Source organism: Lissotriton vulgaris, chromosome 7 (genome assembly GCF_964263255.1).
Source record: "Lissotriton vulgaris chromosome 7, aLisVul1.2, whole genome shotgun sequence".
Classification (NCBI taxonomy): Eukaryota; Metazoa; Chordata; class Amphibia; order Caudata; family Salamandridae; genus Lissotriton; species Lissotriton vulgaris.
The window spans coordinates 1249927690-1249948009 of record NC_141695.1 but is presented as its reverse complement, the minus strand read 5'-3'; the positions used below and the strand labels follow the sequence as shown (position 1 = coordinate 1249948009).

Below are 20320 nucleotides of genomic sequence, written 5' to 3'. Positions count from 1 at the left end.
GGTTTTAAGGGTAAGTAGTTAGATCTTGAAGTAGGTCTCTCTGGCAATGTTGGTCTCCTCCATCACTTAGGACCATGGACTGCTGTCTGGCTTCTCCTAGTGAATCCAGGCTTCTTGGTGCTTGGTGTTGACAAAGGAGCTGGGGCAGACTTGGGATCCTCAGTACCCTCCAGCCATTGGGCACACACTCCTGCTTACATTCCGTGGCCACTTTGTTGACTCCTGGGTCTTATCCTTGCAGAGATACGTGAGTCCTTCCTAGGTGCTGCATGGATGTATTCGGCTTATCCTACCTTGACTACTTCACAACTCATCTCATTCTGGGTAGTATCTACCTCACACCAGTGATCCTCTTAGGCTGTCCACCAGGTCTCTTTCTTGAAGGTGGGCACAGGTAGCCCCTCATGGCAGTCTTGTTTGAAGTTCACAGTTTCCTGCTCTTGGGCCTGGCAAGGGGAGTTGGTTGGTAGAGAAGCCCTGGCACACTGGCTGGGCATTTATGACCCATTTTCATACTACAGTTGTAGATAGCAGTTATTCAAAAAGTCAGCTCTAGGCCATTCTACCCCTTTTTTCTTATTCCACTTACACCTGTCTAGGCAAGGTCTTTGTTATAAGGTGCTATCAGGAAGGTGGAGTGGGGGTGAGAGTTTCCTGGCAGGCAGACCTAAATCAGGGGCATAGCATAAAGGGTGACTGCCCTGCTTTACCAATTAACCAGCCCTTCAGTAAACAATGGAAGGTATAGGAGATGGAAGGGGGAATTACCTAAGCTTTCGTGTGGCCCTCTGTCTTCTCTCCTCCACAACCAAATGTCTGACCCACTTGTAAGGATCCCTGGAATGTCCCTGCAATTCACATCTGCTGTCTTTACTCTCTCTAATCGTACAACTTATGTACCACTTGGATGTAGCACATATATATAAAAAATGTAATATATTTGTGCTCTCATGTGGCACACTTGTGTCACACACATCTACTACACACATAGATAAGTACACCTATGTGACATTTATGTCCCACATGGATGGATGAAGGAACTGGTTGCAGGTGACTGGCAGGACAATTTAAAATATATGAGAGGTCAGAAGAAGGTTTAAAGGCATCACAGGTAAAAAGGTCTGCCTTGCTGCTACCACTGTCACTTCTCCACAGCCCAGCGAGCTGAACACAGTAAGGTGCTCAGTAAGGAGGGTGTGCCTGTTGTGCTCCGCCAGACCACAGAGCCCCACTCTGGGTCTCAATCAGCGTCACAAAAATTACTGCAGTGGACACAAAAGTTCATCGAGCGTGGTGATGTGAGGACCAAACATCTACAGCTTGCTATGATGAAGACAAGGGAGGATGACGTATGCATGGGACCTTTCTCCATCCCGCCACTTACCCTTTGCCGCCAATGACCCACAGAAACCCTTAATGGCCCTGCTCCGCTGCGATCAGCTGAGCTCACAATTATATCACTTTCCCAGAGAATTCCAACCAATACCATCACAAGCTCAGCCATTTCCTAGTGATCACCTCACTGGACCACAGAGTTACTACCTCTTGAGGCATCTGTCCCATAGAGTTCAAATCCAGTCGTCTCAAAGAGGTCCATCTAATCACATTACTGCTCCAGAAAGTGCACGTCCAATCAACTCACCCGAGGGAGTTCACAACATCCATTCTTATTAGTGCTGAATAAGAAGACAGCATTCTGATGATGAAGAAGAAAGGTGAATGTCTTGTATCATGCTGTAAATATTGGGAGAGTTTCGGGATAATCAGGCATTACTGGGCTCTATCTCAGTTTTTAACTCTGGTGTCCAGGGCTTACCTTACATTTGGACCTGAAACTGATCACCACCGATCCTTGACCCTCAATGTTACTAGTCTGATTGGTCCAAGGCTTAGTCAGGTAAGTGGTGAGGAACAGAGACTCAGAACTCAAGTAAATAACAATACTTGATAAAACATTGCCAGCTAGTGCTTTGGCTTGAAAATAAATATTAATTTTATCAGAAGATAAAAATGTAAACACTTAAAAATGTAGACACTAACAATAACTCACAGCTATACTTGGGGAGTAATAACTGAGTTGGAAGACCCACCAGTACTGGCTGAGGCTGTTCCCAGACCCCCATGGGTAAGGGTATTATAGTTATACAGTCAATGGAGAACACAACACATTGTCCCTGAGGGGGTTGTAAGCTGTAATCTCCAGGCACTTTCATGTGTTTGTTGTTAACTCCCAAGAAAAGTATGAAATGGCTATCTAGAATTTACAATCACAATTGTCCCAGATGTTGTGGCATCACCAATGTTATCTCAATTATGCAATGTACTTATAAAGACTCCAAACGTGGGCCTTGCCTGCTTCCACCAAACAGGGGTTGGGGTTGCACTGCTCCTACTGGTAACTGTCCACCGACAAACCAGGGGGAGTAGCTGTGAAACGACCTTCCGACTCCTCTGATGTCTCCGGTCCCCGCCACTGTGCACGATCCACCCTAGGTATCAGTAGTGATCAGCATTAACCAAGGACCTGTGCACACATAAATTCACAACATATAATATGTAAATATAATGGGCATATGAACAAAAAGAGGAAATTCGCCACATCTTTTCTTGTTGTTTTAATGCTAGTTCGCATGGACACCAGCCGACACGTGTTTTGTCAGAGTACAGTCAACTCTGACTCTTTAGGAGTCAGAGTTCAATGGACGGCATTGATAGCCCCTAGACCTGTGATAATTCCAACCCGGTCGAGTCTGAAATGGTAGACGGAGTAATCTTCTATACCAAGAACTTCAAGGTGCTCTGCCAAAATTCCATGATAAATCCAAAGGAAATTCAGATTCGAATTCAAGGGGTGAGTGTAACTATCAACAATTGAACTTTATGTATGTCCACTGAGTCTGTATAATAATCAGTGGGCACATACAAACGCCGAACATGGGTCAGAAAGGGACAGGGACGTCTTGTCGCTAATATTAAGGATCTGAAAAGAAATTATCTGTCCTTCGCGTCATGTCTTCGGCTCCGAGACACAAAGCATTCGGGCAGCCGGAACAAACAAGGGGTCCCTTATTGTGCTCATGTTTTGAACCTTTGTACACGACGCGAAGGACAGATAATCTCTTTTCAGATCCTTAATATCAGCGACAAGTCATGGGAACTTTGCAAAACACCGTCCACAGCTTTTCATGGACCAAACCAGACTGGAAACTGTAATCAACCCTGGCAAAAATGTACAATTCATCCCCAAACTGGAGGTGAATAGGGCCATGAAATCATGTTTGGGCCATGGCAGCCCATGCTGCTCTGACAGAAGCTCACTAGCTTGCAGGCAGTGTGAGAGAATGACTAGTCCAGCCTGCAGCAAAGCAGTCAGTGGAGAGACTCAAAATGCACAAAGGAAGAATTTTGCCTGGCTCTGGTACATTGTGCAGGGTCACCATCTCCACTACCGGCCTGGCGGTCAGACCCTTTGCTTGTCCTCAGCGAACCAACTTCACTTCTTCCTGCACAGCTCCTTGTGGCCCTCCTCTTCTACCCAGTCGTTCCTTTGTGCCAGTGAACCTCTTCTCAACAGTCAGTGGCCTTTTTCCCTCAAGGTAATTTCAAGGCAGCTCTTCATGCCAAGATGCTGAAATTCCTTGTTCCTATTCCGGCTTGTGGAGTTGGCAGAAAAATGAAATAGAACTTACCTTTTCGCCGGCCGCCGCCTCTCCTCCATCTTGTTCAGCTTCCTTCTTCCTGCAGACCCAGAGCACAAAGCACTCGGCTCTCGGGCTCCCCATAGCCAATCACAAAGCTGCAATGCAGCGTTGCGATTGGTTGAGCGCCGCGGTTCAGCACTCAGACAGGGATAGGGAGGCTTTGCATGTTCCTCATCAGGCTGTGTAATGCAGCCTGGTAGGGAAGATGCAAATGAGCAGCACTGTTTAGTCAGCCCAAGAGGGATGACCAAACAGTCATGTGCACTTAGGGAATGTGCAAACCACTCCTTTCCCTGTGCCACCAGCCCCACCCTGCCCCAACCCAGCAGCTACAAAAAATAATTATAATTGCTGCTCTGCTCTGAAGCATTGAGGCCATGTTCCTACGCCTTAGCAGAGCAGCCACCCCTGGTTGGCAGTCAGTGAAAGCCAACTCTGGAGCTCAGATGTCTTTCTCAACCTCCACTGGTGTGGGACCCCGGGCACTGGATGGTGAAGACTAATGCCTGAGGGTGTCTGGCCCATACTCAGTTTGCAGGCAGAGATTGTGTATTCCACCGGTCCAGGCGTTGGGAACAGCTTCAGGCAGTTTCTGCCAGACGTGTCGAGCCACAGTCGTCGTCTTTTTGTGTTAGCAGGAGAGCAGATGAAGGGGTGGGTCTAAGGAGCCTCCTGTGAGGAAGACACAAAAAGGAGCTAGGCTTCCTCACTCAGAAGCTAGTTACACTCAGTAAAGAAGATGGTCATGTGGTGTGCTATCCAGGCCAGAAAGCCCAGCTCTGGTTCACAATCCGTTTCCATGAAGGCCTTCGGTGTACTCCAAAGACTGCCATGTGCACTGAGGACAAAATAAAAAACTGCTGAGTATGGGGACTCAGGGCAGGGGTGCATGCTCTTCCAAGAGGCATGCTGCCTTACCACCAGCAAAACTGGTAAACAGATCCCCACTTAAGAAACAGGACTCCCAGGGACCAGTTGCAAAGTAAAATGAATAGGTCTTAAGTAAAATAAAAACAGGATACCGGGGGACATCACTTCTCGGAGGTGGAGAAAGGAAGTGTCACACTCCAATATTTTACCCCATGTGCTTGCAAAGTTGTTGGTGGAATGCTTTTGGAATGCAATTGGAAATTAGACCCAGGTGGGAGGAAAAATGATGGGATCATCTGTGTAAAATGTATTTTCTTCACACATAAATATTCTTTTAGCAAACCAGCCTGGTCTCCTTCTGGTACCACAACATCCTGGTTAAAAGATCTCAACTCTTATGCTCGCAATTATTGAGGTGTCTCAGCGCTGGAACACACTTACATTCTCATTCAAAGTAACATTCAAATTAAGAAAAACAATAGTCAGAAACGTGCGTGTCTAAAGAACCACTAGCTCCCAAAACAAAGACAACAGACAAAACAGCAGTGAAGGGATAATCTAACACTGAAACAGCTGTGGGCTTTAAATGAATCTTCCACGGACAGCTGAAAGAACTGTCAACCTACAGACTTTGATTTGCTTTATCCTGAACAGTCTGTTCCCACTTTTCCTTTAACTATGGTAGAACTTTACAGCAGCAACAGTAAAAAAGGGACTTTCCTCCAACATTTTTCTTTTACATAGGACTTTGCTAATTGCCACAATACAATTAACTGGGTTAGAACTGAAAATCCTGCAGAGTAGCTCGCTTCTAGGTACCAAAACGTGGCTGGTCCTCAAGTGCCACGTTTTACCTATCTTTTCCCCGAAAATATTCTATCTACAACAGAAGCACTGTTCGCTCAGCAAATGCACAGACTTCACTGGTGTAAACAGGTAGGTAGTATCATCTGCCATTCGGTGTAAGAAGAGAGTTTTGCAGAACAGGAAATCCTGAGGCAAGGGCCTTTTATCGATCACAACACGTTGAGGGATTTCCAATCCGATCGTCTCACTGCACCTGGACAGGCCCTTCCCTGCGAAGGCTACTGCCCTATTTTTAGGTCTCGGCTAGCGTAGGCTGCGCACATGCGCAGTCTCGCTAGCAAGATTTAATGACTCTGAGTAGTGAGGGTAAACCCTGCCCCTCTTCTCCATTGGCTGGCCTCCTAAACAGCGGCCAGCTATTGAAGAAGAGGTCTCAGTGTCGTCATTCTCTCGATCTAAGCCCCGTCCTTTTCGGATTGGGGGGCGCGTTTTTTAGTTTTGTTCTACCCTCTTCTCCATTGGCTGGAATGGTAAACAACAGTCAAAAACACGCCCGTTGTTTATATTCCAGCCAATGGAGAAGAGGGGAGAAAGAAAAACACGCCCCCAGTCTGCAAAGGACGGGGCTTAGTGACAAATGGCGAGCGCTTGTCACTACCGAGTCCAGGTGCTGATGAGTGCACTGCACGTCGAACAGAGGGGGAGCGGCGCCCTTGTCTACGGAAGGAAGCTGGGAACTGCTGAAAACGCGCTCTCTCAGCTCTCTGACTGCCCGAAGAGGTAAGGCCAGGCCGCTTGTGTTTGGGGAAGACTGCTTTCAGCACCTGGCTGTCCGTGCTAGCACCACCTCAGCAAAGCTATACACACAGGCAAAGGAAAACATTTTAATAACCCGAGTCATAGCCGCTTTAGAAATACTATGTACGTATGCTCTCAAGCTGTCCGTGTTGTTCGGTAGGTCTTGATAATGGCTTCATCTAGAACTGTTACATTAATAATGGTTCGCTTGTAAAGCGCTGTAAATCCCCGGGGCCAATTTCCCGCTGTATAAAACGGCAAAGGGTATTCGTTTGTGCGCATAGCAGAAAGTGAATCCAGCCAAGGCTCACTAAGTTACTCTTTGGGGGTCGGTCATTCACAATCAGCCCTTACACCATTGTGTTTTTTCCTCCTAATTTACTTTTCCAATCCACCCCCTTTCTGTAGCACTGAATGTCTGGCTGGGCCCAGAGGTTACGTGTTTTTATCTGTGCTCATTTGCTACAACCTGGCGAGAGCGGAGAATCTGAGAAATGCGTGACTGGGAGGGTGCAGGAACCCGTGGCTCTTTCACAGGAGGGCACCGCTGTGGGGCAGGAATGATCGCTCTGCCGCCGGGCTCTTCCCAGGGCAGGTCTCGCCTTCTGCAGGAGGAATGTAAGTTCGTGTTGATTCCAGGCGGCCTGCAGGGCTTCAGTGCGCACCGATCTCCGAGCCAAGCCAGTCAGCGTTTCATAGTTCGAGGCACTCTTGCAAGTTGTAACCTGCTGCTCCAGAAGGCGCACTGATGTTCCCTTGCTGATGCAAACTGATTATAAAGGCTTAGAGGAAATGTGTGGCAGGGCCAGATTTGTTTTTAGAATTAAACATTTTGCTTGTTTAGTTGTCTTCAGTTTCATTGTAACCACAGTTCGTTAAAATGGCGAGCGCTTGTTTCAAATTGTCCTCCAGTGGAAACTACACTTATGGAGATGTAATGCACATAGTAGCCATGGAGATTCAGCCATTTCTATACACTGGCTAAATACTAGTCATATATACGAATCTTTCATGAAAGGCAGGGCAGCAAGCACAGTTGCTGCTCTGTGCTGCGTTGCGTGAAAGGGAGAGAGCACTAATGCTATGAAAAGATATGGAGCATTTCTGATCTTTCGTTGCACTGACACACCGTGTGCTGCCTAGCGTCATTACAAGCTCGGTGGTAGGTGAAAATTCAGGCAGTGGTTCATCACCGCCTGAATTTTCACCTACCACCCAGGTCCATGATCTTGGAGGGCTTTGTAGGCTTGGGTAAGTAGCTTAAATTGGCATCTTTTCTGGATGGTGAGCCAGCTGAGTTTTTTCAAGTGCTGTGTGGTGTGGGTTCTCTTGGACACGTTGAGGATCAGTCTGGCTGCTCCGTTCTTGACCATATGGACTCTTCTCACGAGTTCTAGGTGTTGCCGTGGTCCAGCTGGCTGGTGATGAGGGCCTGTGTCACCGTTTTCCTGGTGTAGGTGGGTAGCCACTTGAAGATTCTGCGGGCATGCAGAGTGTGGAAGCAGGCTGAGGTGACAGCATTGGCCTGATGTTTCAGGGAGAGTTTGCTATCCAGGATGATGCAGAGGTTGTGGGCGTGGTCTTTCGGAGTGGGGGTGGGTCCAAGTTCCGATTGCCACCAGGAGTCATTCCAGAGGAAAGTGTGTCTGCCGAAGACCAGTAATTCGGTTTTGTTGGTGTTGAGCTTCAGGAAGCTACTCTTCATCCAGTCCGAGACGTTCTTCATACCGTTGTAGAACTTGGTCTTTGTTGTGGTGGTGTCGACTGAGAGTGAGACGGCGAGTTGCGTGTTATCGGTGTAGGAGACGATGTTGATGTTGTGGGTTCTGACGATGTCTGTGAGTGGTGTCATGTAGATGTTGAAGAGGATTGGGCTGAGGGATGTTGGTGAGCATGTGGCTGATGTCATATCAGAATGTGATTCCTAATCATGTCTGCATCCTATATCAAAACGCAAAATGGAACCCTTGGGTTTTTGTACATTAATAACTAAGCTGGGAACCTAACCACCATGGTGTGCCCCTTATAGACGGCGGTTTCTCTCACCCACCATAGGTGGCATGCTTTATCATTGGGAACTTCCTCGTATTGTGATTAGTCATCACGATACGGGCTACAACCCCTTCACTGAGTGGGAGGAGCTCAGGGAGGTTATGTGTGAAGAGAGGTATACTAGATACCAAATTGTGGAGCTTTTGGTGGTGAGGGGAGCAAAGCAAGTGAAAGTGATGTTTAAAACTAATTAGAGGGTTCGCCAAAAACTTTATTATGGCAACCTTCGGCAAGGATTAAAAACAGTGTGGCACTGTGGGAATGATTAAACCCGCTTGTGTGTCATGAAGGTGGACATGTTTCAGCCTATGACCCAGAAGGTGTCAAGGCTTTCTTCAGGAAGTAAAAATGCTGCTGTTCAAAAGTGCTCAAATCAAAAAGACATAAATCATATTCGCAATATATACAAAACCATCCAGTGATCCCATGTAACATCAGAGGGTGGAGGATTCACTGGCATTACCCCGCTGTAGTCAGGTGTCACGCCTCAACCCACCTTGGCATGACCCAATGCCATGGTGCGTTGAGACATCCACTGTTTAGCTCCTGATCCATTCCCCAGAGTTGCACACACGTTAGCAGACCTGGGTTGAGGGCTGCTAGGTTTAACCCTCTTCCCAAAACTCAAACCACACCGCCGATAGTCATGGCTGACTGTTCATGGGCAGTGTATTCATCCCCCTTCCTGCCCCAAAAAAAGGCGGTGGCAAGTACATGGTAACTTAAAAAGTACATTTACAAGCCTTTACATTAGAACAATATCCTTTCAATTGTTGTTATTGGCACAGTTGTGTTTTGCACACCAGTCACTACTGTATTTCCTGTACACTGATCACTTTTTTTTGTTAAAAACTGTTCGATTGCTAGCAGCAGTTTCTAAAGAAATGCACTGAAAGGATCTCAACTTTGTCAGAATGGCTACTGATGCTCTGCTGAAAACCCAAGTCTACCCTTTTCTGGATCAAGGCACGCTGCAATCCCACCACAGAGCGGAGGAGTTTCCAGGAGCAGGAAGAAAGAAAGCTTTGTTAACCAAGAAAATGGCTGGAAAAATATTCACTGCTCTGTGTAGTGAGATCCAAGCTGTAGGCCAGCCAATAAACAAAGGGTATGGATACTGCATGGTAACGTTTAGTCAGATTCTAAATGGATAGCTTAGAAGGGACTGGTATAGTCCTTCCTCCAAGTACAAGACCTTAGACAGAAAGAGATGGTAAGAACTCTTGTGCTTTCCAAGTTGAGGGTTACCCTCATTCACCATACCTCTCTTTGCCCTCTCACCCATTCCCCGGAGACATACATCAGACCAGAGCAGGTTTACCTTGAGCACATCTTGCGTGTCATTGAGGCAGTATACACGGATGTTGTACTCCAGAGAGGTGCAGGCTGCAGGAGCGAAGAGCAGCAGCTTCAACCTCTTGGCCGCAGACATGCTGAGCGACTCCCCCACCAGGGCGAAGCGGCCCAGCTGCTCGGTGAACAGGTAGCAGGTGTGAGATTCCAGCTGGCAGTAGTACACATTGGAGGGACTCTCCTCGCCCAGATGCAGGACGTCCTGTAACAAAAATCAAAAGAAACAGGTGAGATGGAGAATGGGAGAAAGACGCACCTCGCCCAGACCATCCGATAGACCCAACTCCTCTATCAGCTAAAAGCGGGAAACAAACCCCTCTTTTTAACTTATACAAAGGAAGAGACAGAAACACCATTATCTCCACTTCCATGACCAAAAGCTTCTCTTTCAGATCTTTATTTGCCCCTGCAACACAGGGAAACAAACAGATCTACTGGAGACACTGGGGACTATTGTGAAACACAAGATGTCCCTAAAGTGTACACCTGGAACCTCCCCAGCACTCGGCTGCACATGTACATATGTGCAACAAGGAATCAAATACCTTCACAAACCCAAATCCTTGACCTTAAAGTCCCATAAATTCAGCACAGTATATAGCAGACCTTGTTTGGTTTCAGGAAAAAGCAAGTGTGCGAGACTCTGGATGTTGGCTGAAGAACTACAATCTACTCCACAGAGCTCGGCACGCTTCAGTGAGAGCAACATTTTTCATCTTTGATAACCTGGCCTGGGTGACAAGCAAACCTCAGAGAGCACGTCTGCAGGTAGTGAGCAAAACAAACTAATAATACAGTATACAACGCAGAACCTTCAGTGTCCACCCCGAGTTTAAGTGAATGATAAAATAGAACAAGCATTTGCAATGCAATGGTCTCGGCATCATTAAAGGTAGAGCTATTGGCATTGCTCATGACATTTCTTTTTTTTTCTTTAAATCATAAATAAATGGCATTGTCATTTACATTGCCAATACACACCACTCTGCACCTGCACTCACTGCTCTGCACTCACTACTCTGCACTCACTACTCTGCTGTTAGACGGACCGGGAAGGTCGGCCGAGATTACGGGGAGAGGTCTCCAGGGAGAGCCGTCTCCAACGACTGTACAGATAAGTAACTTCCCCCCCACAGACGGACACCACACAAGATTGAAGGTTAACGAGACTTTATATGCACTTCTTAGGTTACGTTGATATAATACAAGGAGGTCTGGACTCAGGGGTCCCCTCGGTTCTGATCTCTGGTTGAGGAAAAGGGTAGCGGGACAGTCTTAGTTACCAATGAGTTCAATAGCTCTCAATCCTCGAGCTCGGCGTGGTTGCTGATCGGGCCGTGGAGGAGCCAAGCAGGTCCCGAGATGGATGAAGGGTGGTCGGCGGGCCGTGGAGAAGCCAAGCAGGTCCCGATATGGATGAAGGATGGTCGACGGGCCGTGGAGAAGCCAAGCAGGTCCCGATGCAGATGACAGTTACAACGGTCCGCGGCCTCGCCAGCAGATCCGGACGACGGTGAAGGATGAAGGTTACGACGGCTGTGGCAGCGCCAACAGGCAGGATGATGGTGCACAGGACAGAGCTACGGCAGCGCCAGTAGTCCGTCCAGGATGAGTTCTTCTTTCGTCTCTCGACTCCAAGATACAACTGCCTTCCTGTTCTGGAGCTGCCCCAGTTATAGGGCTGGCGTGCTTTGATGTCCGGACCCTCGCACTTGGAGGTCGGGAGGTCCGGGATGAGGGAGTCCAGACACCCAGCAGGGGGGTGGAGCCAGCGCCCGGGGAGGCGATGGGCGAGCGGCACTGGCCGGGGGAGAACCATCGACACCTCTTTCTCCCATTGACTGGCCAAGTAGCTCGCTCGCCTCCTGGGTGGAGGGTGGTGCCGGAATGTCTGAGGCCGGGCTAGGCCCAGGGTTGAGGTCGATCGGGGGCCAGGCGGCCTCGTGGCGAAGTGTCCAAGATGGCGGCCCGGGCTGGGCGCGTGGGTCGGCCGTGGATCGGACCCACGAGGTTATCATGCTCGAGGGCAGGTGTCCCTGAGGGGACGTAGGACGTGCAATGGTGGTGTGTGGTGCTTGTATGACTGGCTCGGGCTTGGTCGAGCCGGGGGAGAGCGGCCCGTCATGTGGCCTGTCCAACATGCGTCCCCCCCAGCTGAAGGCGGGGAGAGTTACCCATCCTCTTGGGGACTCTCTTCGTCGAGGCGGAAAAACCGGGACAGGCCATCCGCGTTGGCGTGGTCAGACCCAGGCCGGTGTTCAACGGTAAAGTCCATACCTTGCAAGGAGATGGACCAGCGTAGCAGTTTTGGGTTTTCCCCCCGCATATGCATCAACCACTGCAGGGGTCGGTGGTCAGTCTGCACCCGGAAGTGGGTGCCAAAAAGGTAGGGTCGGAGCTTCTTGAGGGCCCATACCACAGCGAAGGCTTCCCTCTCTATGGTGCTCCAGCGTTGCTCCCGTGGTAGGAGTCTCCGGCTGATGAAGGCCACCGGTTGATCAAGGCCTTCGGTGTTCACCTGGGACAGGACCGCCCCAATGCCCTGGTCGGAGGCATCCGTCTGGACGACGAACTCCCGGCTGTAGTCTGGGGCCTGGAGTACAGGAGCGGAACACATGGCGGCCTTTAGCTGTTCGAAGGCCGCTTGACACTCTGGGGTCCAGTTCACCTTCTTGGGCTGATTTTTCGACGTGAGTTCGGTGAGAGGCCCCACGATGGTACCATAGTCTTTCACGAACCTTCGGTAGTAGCCCGTGAGGCCCAGGAAGGCTCGCACCTCAGTTTGAGTGTTAGGGGGTTGCCAGTTCTGGATGGCGGCAATTTTCAGTTGAAGAGGGGCCACTAGACCGCTTCCCACTTGGTGTCCGAGGTAGGTCACTGACCCTTGTCCAATTTGACATTTGCTGGCCTTGATCGTGAGGCCAGCTCGCTGAAGGGCTTGCAACACTGCTTGGAGGTGGTGGAGGTGCTCGGTCCAGTGGTGGCTGTACACAGCGATGTCGTCCAGGTAGGCGGCGCTGAACTCTTCGAGCCCCGCCAGGACCTGATTGACGAGCCGTTGGAACGTCGCTGGGGCATTTTTCATGCCGAAGGGCATGACCGTGAAGTGATAGTGGCCATCGGGGGTGGAGAAGGCAGAACGTTCTTGTGCTCGGGGTGTGAGGCCGATCTGCCAATATCCTGCCGTTAGATCGAAGATGCTGAGGTAGCGGGCAGCGCCCATTCGGTCGACCAGTTCATCTGCCCGGGGGATGGGGTGTGCGTCCGTTCTGGTGACTTCATTCAGGCCCCGGTAGTCGACACAGAACCGGAGTTCGGGTGTGGTTCCGGGGGCGGCTGCTTTGGGGACCAGTACGACCGGGCTGGCCCATGGACTGTCGGAGGGCTCGATGACCCCGAGCGTGAGCATCTTAGTTACTTCCGCCTGGATGCAGGCCCGTACCCGATCAGGTACGCGGTAGGCCCGGTGGCGGATAGGAGGGCTGTCTCCGGTGTCCACATCGTGCACACACCAGGAAGTGACACCTGGGGTGAGGGAGAACAGGCTGGCAAACCGTGATAGGAGGGCTTGGCACTCTTGGCGTTGTTCCTGGGAGAGGGTCTCCGAGAGTCGGACCCCATCCACGGAGCCGTCTTGCTCCTGGGTCCGCAAGAGGTCAGGGAGAGGCTCGGAGTCGTCCTCAACCCCGTTGTCTGTGGCCATCAAGAGGCTGAGTTCTGTTCGTGCAAAGTGGGGTTTCAGTCTGTTGGTGTGGAGGACTCGGAGCGGATTCCGGGCGGACTCCATATCGATCAGATAGGTGGCGGGTCCCTTGCGCTCGATTACTTTGAAGGGTCCCGTCCATTTGTCTTGGAGAGCGCACGGTTCTGTGGGGGACATTACCCAGACCTGTTGCCCCGGCTCGAATTCAATAGATGAGGCGTTCTGGTCATACCATCTCTTCATGTCCTCTTGACTGGCCTCTAGGTTGGCTTTCGCTAGGTCTCTGAACCGCTGGGACTGGTTGCGGAGGGTGAGGAGGTACCGGAAGACATCTGGAGGACTCTTGGCCGGAGGCAACTCCCAGCCTTCTTTGATCAGGCTGAGTGGCCCCCGTACTGGGTGCCCATAGAGCAGCTCGAATGGGCTGAAGCCTAGGGACTTCTGTGGGACCTCCCGGTAGGCGAAGAGGAGGCACGGCAGCAGCACGTCCCACTGGCGACGGAGGGGTTCTTCCAATCCCCCGATCATCCCTTTTAGAGTGCGATTGAACCGCTCAACAAGTCCGTTTCCTTGGGGGTGATAGGGGGTCGTGAAGCGGTAGGTGACCCCACACTGTTGCCAGAGGGACTTCATGTATTTGGAAATAAAGTTCGTGCCTCTGTCACTGACGACTTCTCGGGGGAACCCCACACGGGAGAAGATCCCCATCAGGGCCCTGCCGACCACTGGGGCTGTGACGGTCCGGAGAGGAATAGCCTCAGGGTAGCGGGTGGCGTGGTCCACTAGTACTAGGATGAAGCGATGGCCTTGTCTTGTACGTGGGTCTAGGGGTCCCACAATGTCTATTCCGACCCTCTCAAATGGGGTCGTGACTACGGGAAAGGGTTGCAGGGGGGCCTTTAATTTGCGGCCGCTCTTCCCACTGGCTTGGCACGTGGGGCAAGATCGGCAATGCTGGTGCACATCGTTTCTCATTTTTGGCCAGAAGAAGTGGGTCACTAGGCGGCTGTAGGTTTTATCTTGTCCCAGGTGCCCTGCCAGGGGGACATCGTGGGCCAGATTTAGCAGGAAGTCTCTAAAGCGGAGTGGCACCACTAGTACTCGGTTGGCCCCCAGCTCGGCGATTCGTTGCTCGCTGTACAGTAGGTCATTGTCCCAGTAGACCCAATGAGTTCCGGAGGTATCCCCTGCGCTTTGGGCGAGCGCTTGTTGTCGGAGTCCCTCAAGGGAGGGACAGGTCTTCTGCTCCTGACGAAATTGTTCTTGTGTGGGCCCCCCTTCTTGAGCCCACTGGTCGAGATTAGCAAGGTCGGAAGGTTGAGCAGGTTCGAGGGGGATGCCCTGGTCGGGGGTCTCGGCGGGGGCGACCGGAGGCGGAGGCGCCGGCCATTCTGGTTCTTCCGGGTGATGGTTGGCACGGGTGGCCATAGACCGGGTGGTGACGCACGCCCAGTCTGGGACGCCCAACATCCCCAAGTGTTCTTTTCGCTCCACGGCTGCCCACGGGGAGCTTTCCAGGTCATTTCCGAGGAGGCAGTCCACGGGGGCGTCGTCTCGGACCGTTACTTTCAACATGCCGGAGACCCCTCCCCACTCAAAGGGGACGCAGGCCATCCGACACAGACTCTCCGAGTTGTCGGCTGATCGTACAGGGCAGAGAATGTTCGGTAGATATTGTTCTGGGGTCACCAGATGACAGCGGACGGCTGTCACACTGGCCCCGGTGTCTCGAAGGGCTTCGGCCCGTTGTCCATTGATGCTCACCCATTGGCTGTACTTCTGGGTGTTAGCGGGTAGGGGGACCCGCGGGACCATGTCTCTTCCCCCTAAGCACGCGAGAGTCATGGCGGCTGGCTCCCACCCTTGATACTCTTGCTCGTCTGTTTCTGGTTCCTCGGAGATCTGTTCTTCCCCTAGTGCCGCGGCGGCCACCTGGCGGGGTCTTGGGCTCGGATACTGCGGGCAGCTTGGGTCATTTGCATAGTGGCCTACTCGTTGGCATCGGTGACATGTAACATTGGCTCTGTATCCCGGTCGCGCCGGGGTGCTGCCCCGGTTGGCCGGGGGGGTGGTGCTGGTAGTGGGGGCGGCCGGAGTGTTGTCTCTTCCTCGTCCTTGGCCCCCTCCTCCTCCTCTGGATCGGTGGTGACCATTGTTGTTCCTGTTCTGCTCGTAGGACCCATTCCGGCCCACTCGGGTGATCTCCCACCGGTCAGCTTCGGCTGCGAGCTGCCGGGGATCGGTTAACTTGCTGTCGAGGAGGTGTTGGCGTAGTTCAATGAAGCAGTTGTTGGACAGATGCTCCCATACCATCAGATTGAACAACTGCTCGTAGGTCGTGACGTTGTTCCCTCTGATCCAGCCTTCGAAGGCTCGGCTGAAGTACGTTACATAGTCCACCCAAGTTGTACCTGGAATGCGTGTGCAGTCTCGGAACCTCTGACGGTACATCTCGGGCGTGAGGCCATAGCGAGTGAGGAGGGCCGCTTTCATATGGTCGTAGGAGGTCATCTGGTGGTCTGGGAGCTGTAACAGAGTATCGCGGCCCTCATTGAGGAATTTGCCCCATAGGCCGGCTCCCCAGTCGGCTCTATCGATCCGGTGCGCAGTCATCGCGATTTCATATGCCTTAAACCATTGCTGGATGTCGTCTTCTCGAAAATATTCTCGGACCACATCCTTGGGGATGTGCACTTTTTTGTCCGTGGTCCCGGGGGTGGACGGTCTGTCGGGCACCCCTAATTCTTTATTCTGTTTGCGCAGGTTGATCTCGGCTAGGTTCCGCTCGTGCTCGTACGTTAGTCTTTTTTCCTCGAGCTCCCTTTGCCTCTGTTTCTCCTCTCTTTCTTCTCGGAGGCGAAGGTGCTCTAAGTTTATTTTTTGCTCGGCCAATTTGAGTTCTATGTCCATCTTGAGTCGGGCCATTTCAAGTTCGTGTAGTCGGGCTTTTTCTCTTTCTTGGATCTCGTCTTGCGAGAGACCCGTTCTTTGCTCTTCAGGGGCCGTGTTGGTCTTTTTCGCGGTGCTTTGCTCCGGGGCTTCGACATCCCCGGTCTCTGCCCAAGATTCTAGGGCATGCTTAAAATCGTCCTTGGTACTTAGTCCGGTGGTAGCGATACCTAGTTCGATGCAGAACTGCTTTAGTTCACGATGGCTGTATTCCTCTAGCTTTTCCATTTGGAACTTCTCAGTTGATCCGCTCTCTTTAGTCGACATTGTTGTTCGTTGTGGGGTGAGCTACTCTCTGTACGTTATGCGGTGATTCGGATCGCGCCGCTGGCCACCAATGTTAGACGGACCGGGAAGGTCGGCCGAGATTACGGGGAGAGGTCTCCAGGGAGAGCCGTCTCCAACGACTGTACAGATAAGTAACTTCCCCCCCACAGACGGACACCACACAAGATTGAAGGTTAACGAGACTTTATATGCACTTCTTAGGTTACGTTGATATAATACAAGGAGGTCTGGACTCAGGGGTCCCCTCGGTTCTGATCTCTGGTTGAGGAAAAGGGTAGCGGGACAGTCTTAGTTACCAATGAGTTCAATAGCTCTCAATCCTCGAGCTCGGCGTGGTTGCTGATCGGGCCGTGGAGGAGCCAAGCAGGTCCCGAGATGGATGAAGGGTGGTCGGCGGGCCGTGGAGAAGCCAAGCAGGTCCCGATATGGATGAAGGATGGTCGACGGGCCGTGGAGAAGCCAAGCAGGTCCCGATGCAGATGACAGTTACAACGGTCCGCGGCCTCGCCAGCAGATCCGGACGACGGTGAAGGATGAAGGTTACGACGGCTGTGGCAGCGCCAACAGGCAGGATGATGGTGCACAGGACAGAGCTACGGCAGCGCCAGTAGTCCGTCCAGGATGAGTTCTTCTTTCGTCTCTCGACTCCAAGATACAACTGCCTTCCTGTTCTGGAGCTGCCCCAGTTATAGGGCTGGCGTGCTTTGATGTCCGGACCCTCGCACTTGGAGGTCGGGAGGTCCGGGATGAGGGAGTCCAGACACCCAGCAGGGGGGTGGAGCCAGCGCCCGGGGAGGCGATGGGCGAGCGGCACTGGCCGGGGGAGAACCATCGACACCTCTTTCTCCCATTGACTGGCCAAGTAGCTCGCTCGCCTCCTGGGTGGAGGGTGGTGCCGGAATGTCTGAGGCCGGGCTAGGCCCAGGGTTGAGGTCGATCGGGGGCCAGGCGGCCTCGTGGCGAAGTGTCCAAGATGGCGGCCCGGGCTGGGCGCGTGGGTCGGCCGTGGATCGGACCCACGAGGTTATCATGCTCGAGGGCAGGTGTCCCTGAGGGGACGTAGGACGTGCAATGGTGGTGTGTGGTGCTTGTATGACTGGCTCGGGCTTGGTCGAGCCGGGGGAGAGCGGCCCGTCATGTGGCCTGTCCAACATCTGCACTCACTACTCTGCACTCACTACTCTGCACTCACTACTCTGCATTCTGCACACTCACTCTGCACTCACTACTCTGCACTCTGCACTCACTACTCACTACTCTGCACTCACTACTCTGCACTCTCTACTCACTACTCTGCACTCTCTACTCACTACTCTGCACTCACTACTCTGCACTCTGCACTCACTACTCTGCACTCACTACTCTCCACTCACTACTCTGCACTCACTACTCTGCATTCTGCACACTCACTCTGCACTCACTACTCTGCACTCTGCACTCACTACTCTGCACTCACTACTCTGCACTCACTACTCTGCACTCACTACTCACTACTCTGCACTCACTACTCACTACTCTGCACTCACTACTCACTACTCTGCACTCAATACTCACTACTCTGCACTCACTACTCACTACTCTGCACTCACTACTCTGCACTCACTACTCTGCACTCACTACTCTGCACTCACTACTCTGCACTCACTATTCTGCACTCACTACTCTGCACTCACTACTCTGCACTCACTACTCTGCACTCACTACTCTGCACTCACTACTCTGCACTCACTACTCTGCACTCACTACTCTGCATTCTGCACACTCACTCTGCACTCACTACTCTGCACTCTGCACTCACTACTCTGCACTCACTACTCACTAGTCACTACTCTGCACTCACTACTCACTACTCTGCACTCACTACTCACTACTCTGCACTCACTACTCTGCACTCACTACTCTGCACTCACTACTCACTACTCTGCACTCACTACTCTGCACTCACTACTCTGCAGTCACTACTCACTATGCACTCAGTACTCACTACTCTGCAATCGCTACTCACTACTCTGCACTCACTACTCTGCACTCACTACTCTGCACTTACTACTCACTACTCTGCACTCACTACTCTGCACTCACTACTCTGCACTCACTACTCACTACTCTGCACTCACTACTCTGCACTCACTACTCTGCACTCACTACTCTGCACTCACTACTCTGCACTCACTACTCACTACTCTGCACTCACTACTCACTACTCTGCACTCACTACTCTGCACTCACTACTCTGCACTCACTACTCACTACTCTGCACTCACTAAGTGGTGGTCGTGTATTACATTTATTTAAGAAGTGCATATATGTACATGCATTTGCATTTTTGTGGTCTGTGTGTATGTGCACAAGGGAGATGGCCTGAAAACTCAAGTACTCATATGGAGTGCTTGAAAACAAAGAAAAAATAACACCACAAACTGGGAGCAGTGTAGGGTGACATGTACTTGGGACATGCGCTAAGAGAAGGCAAACACAAGAAGAGGGCATGACACCTGCATGTCATGACAAATGGCATCAACAAAATGAGTGACGCTAAATGTTACCAATGTTAGGAGATGGGTGTCCTGTAAGCCCACAGGTGGATGCATGCTCTGTCTAGCCGAGACATAACACTGATCAAATACACCATTGCTTGCCAAGGAGATGTCCACATACTGGCCCCTTAACCAGCCAGCATTTTTCACAGGTGGCATCCCTTGTAATTTGTAGTCACAGTCGCTGATTCCCTGTTGGTATATTTATTTTTAAATATTTTCCGATGCTTTTGGTCTGGGCTAGTGGCGGGCACCGCTGGTCGGCCTGCCCATCCCTTCCTGCTCGCCAGGGTCCGACTGTGAGAACTTTCCACTAGAGGAACTGGCAGAGCCAGACAATCCGAACAGGAAATCTGTGGAGGTCAGCTTTCCCGGCGCTGCCCATGCCCTGGGGCGTGCCCGCCTCGAGGCCACAACAGATGGACGTGATGGCATGACGGCTCACTGCAGTATACTATAGAATCACGCCTGCGGTGTTGAGGTAGTGGCCAGCTCCTGGTATATGCAGTGTACAGAAGGAGGGACAGCCATCTTGGGTCGCTGGTGGATGAGGGGGGGCAGGATTCCGGAGATAAGTGCAGGCACTACAAGGGAAGTGTCCGTCTGCGATGGGTGGAGATGCTCGATCTTCGGCTTTGTATGGGGCAGTTGGGGGCGTGGGGTGTTTACGCAGGTAAACAAAGGTGCATGTGATTGCGTCTGATCTTTGCCTATCCTAATCCCGGATTCACCAAACGTAATTTTTTTGCATTAATGGAAAGTTGTCACTGAACAATCATTCTTTTATTTAGGCCCCTAGTTTTCAAGTGTAGGGCATGGTCCTGTACAAGGCTTCGGCTTCTAGTCCAACTGAAGCGATTTCCACAGCGCCTCGTTTTTTAAAATCCCTGAACCCTGTGGTCCTGCTGTGCCCGTGGATGTAGGGCAGTATGCCGTCGAAAAAAAAGAGACGGTGGGCAGAGGTGTGAGCATCGGTAAATTGGCCTTTTTCAAAAGTGAAAGTTTTGTTCACTGTCTGGTCCCTCGGAAGGCTGATACAGCTGGGGCGCGGTGCCTTATCAGCCCTGTCGAGTTTACCTAGTCACTGTCCTAGTCAATTCACGTCTGCTGCTGATAAACGGTCTGCCTCAAGTTAGAATCTGCCCTTCGCCGCTCTAGAAAATGGTGTGGTCTTGGGCTAATCACGTACTCTCTCTTTTCTTCATTGCGCAATCTGCCAGTATGTAAATCCTTGGAAAGCATATTGGATTACTTTTCAGACT

At 51.5% G+C, this 20320-nt stretch overlaps 1 protein-coding gene across 1 annotated transcript in view; it reads right to left on the bottom strand.

Moving 5' to 3' along the window:
- UNC5A (unc-5 netrin receptor A) overlaps positions 1 to 20320 on the bottom strand; it is a 909459-nt gene that overhangs the window by 132624 nt on the left and 756515 nt on the right. The window contains exon 12 of the mRNA XM_086931766.1: positions 9550 to 9783. Coding sequence (XP_086787892.1) covers positions 9550 to 9783 — 234 coding nt within the window. The remainder of the gene's footprint in view (positions 1 to 9549; positions 9784 to 20320) is intronic.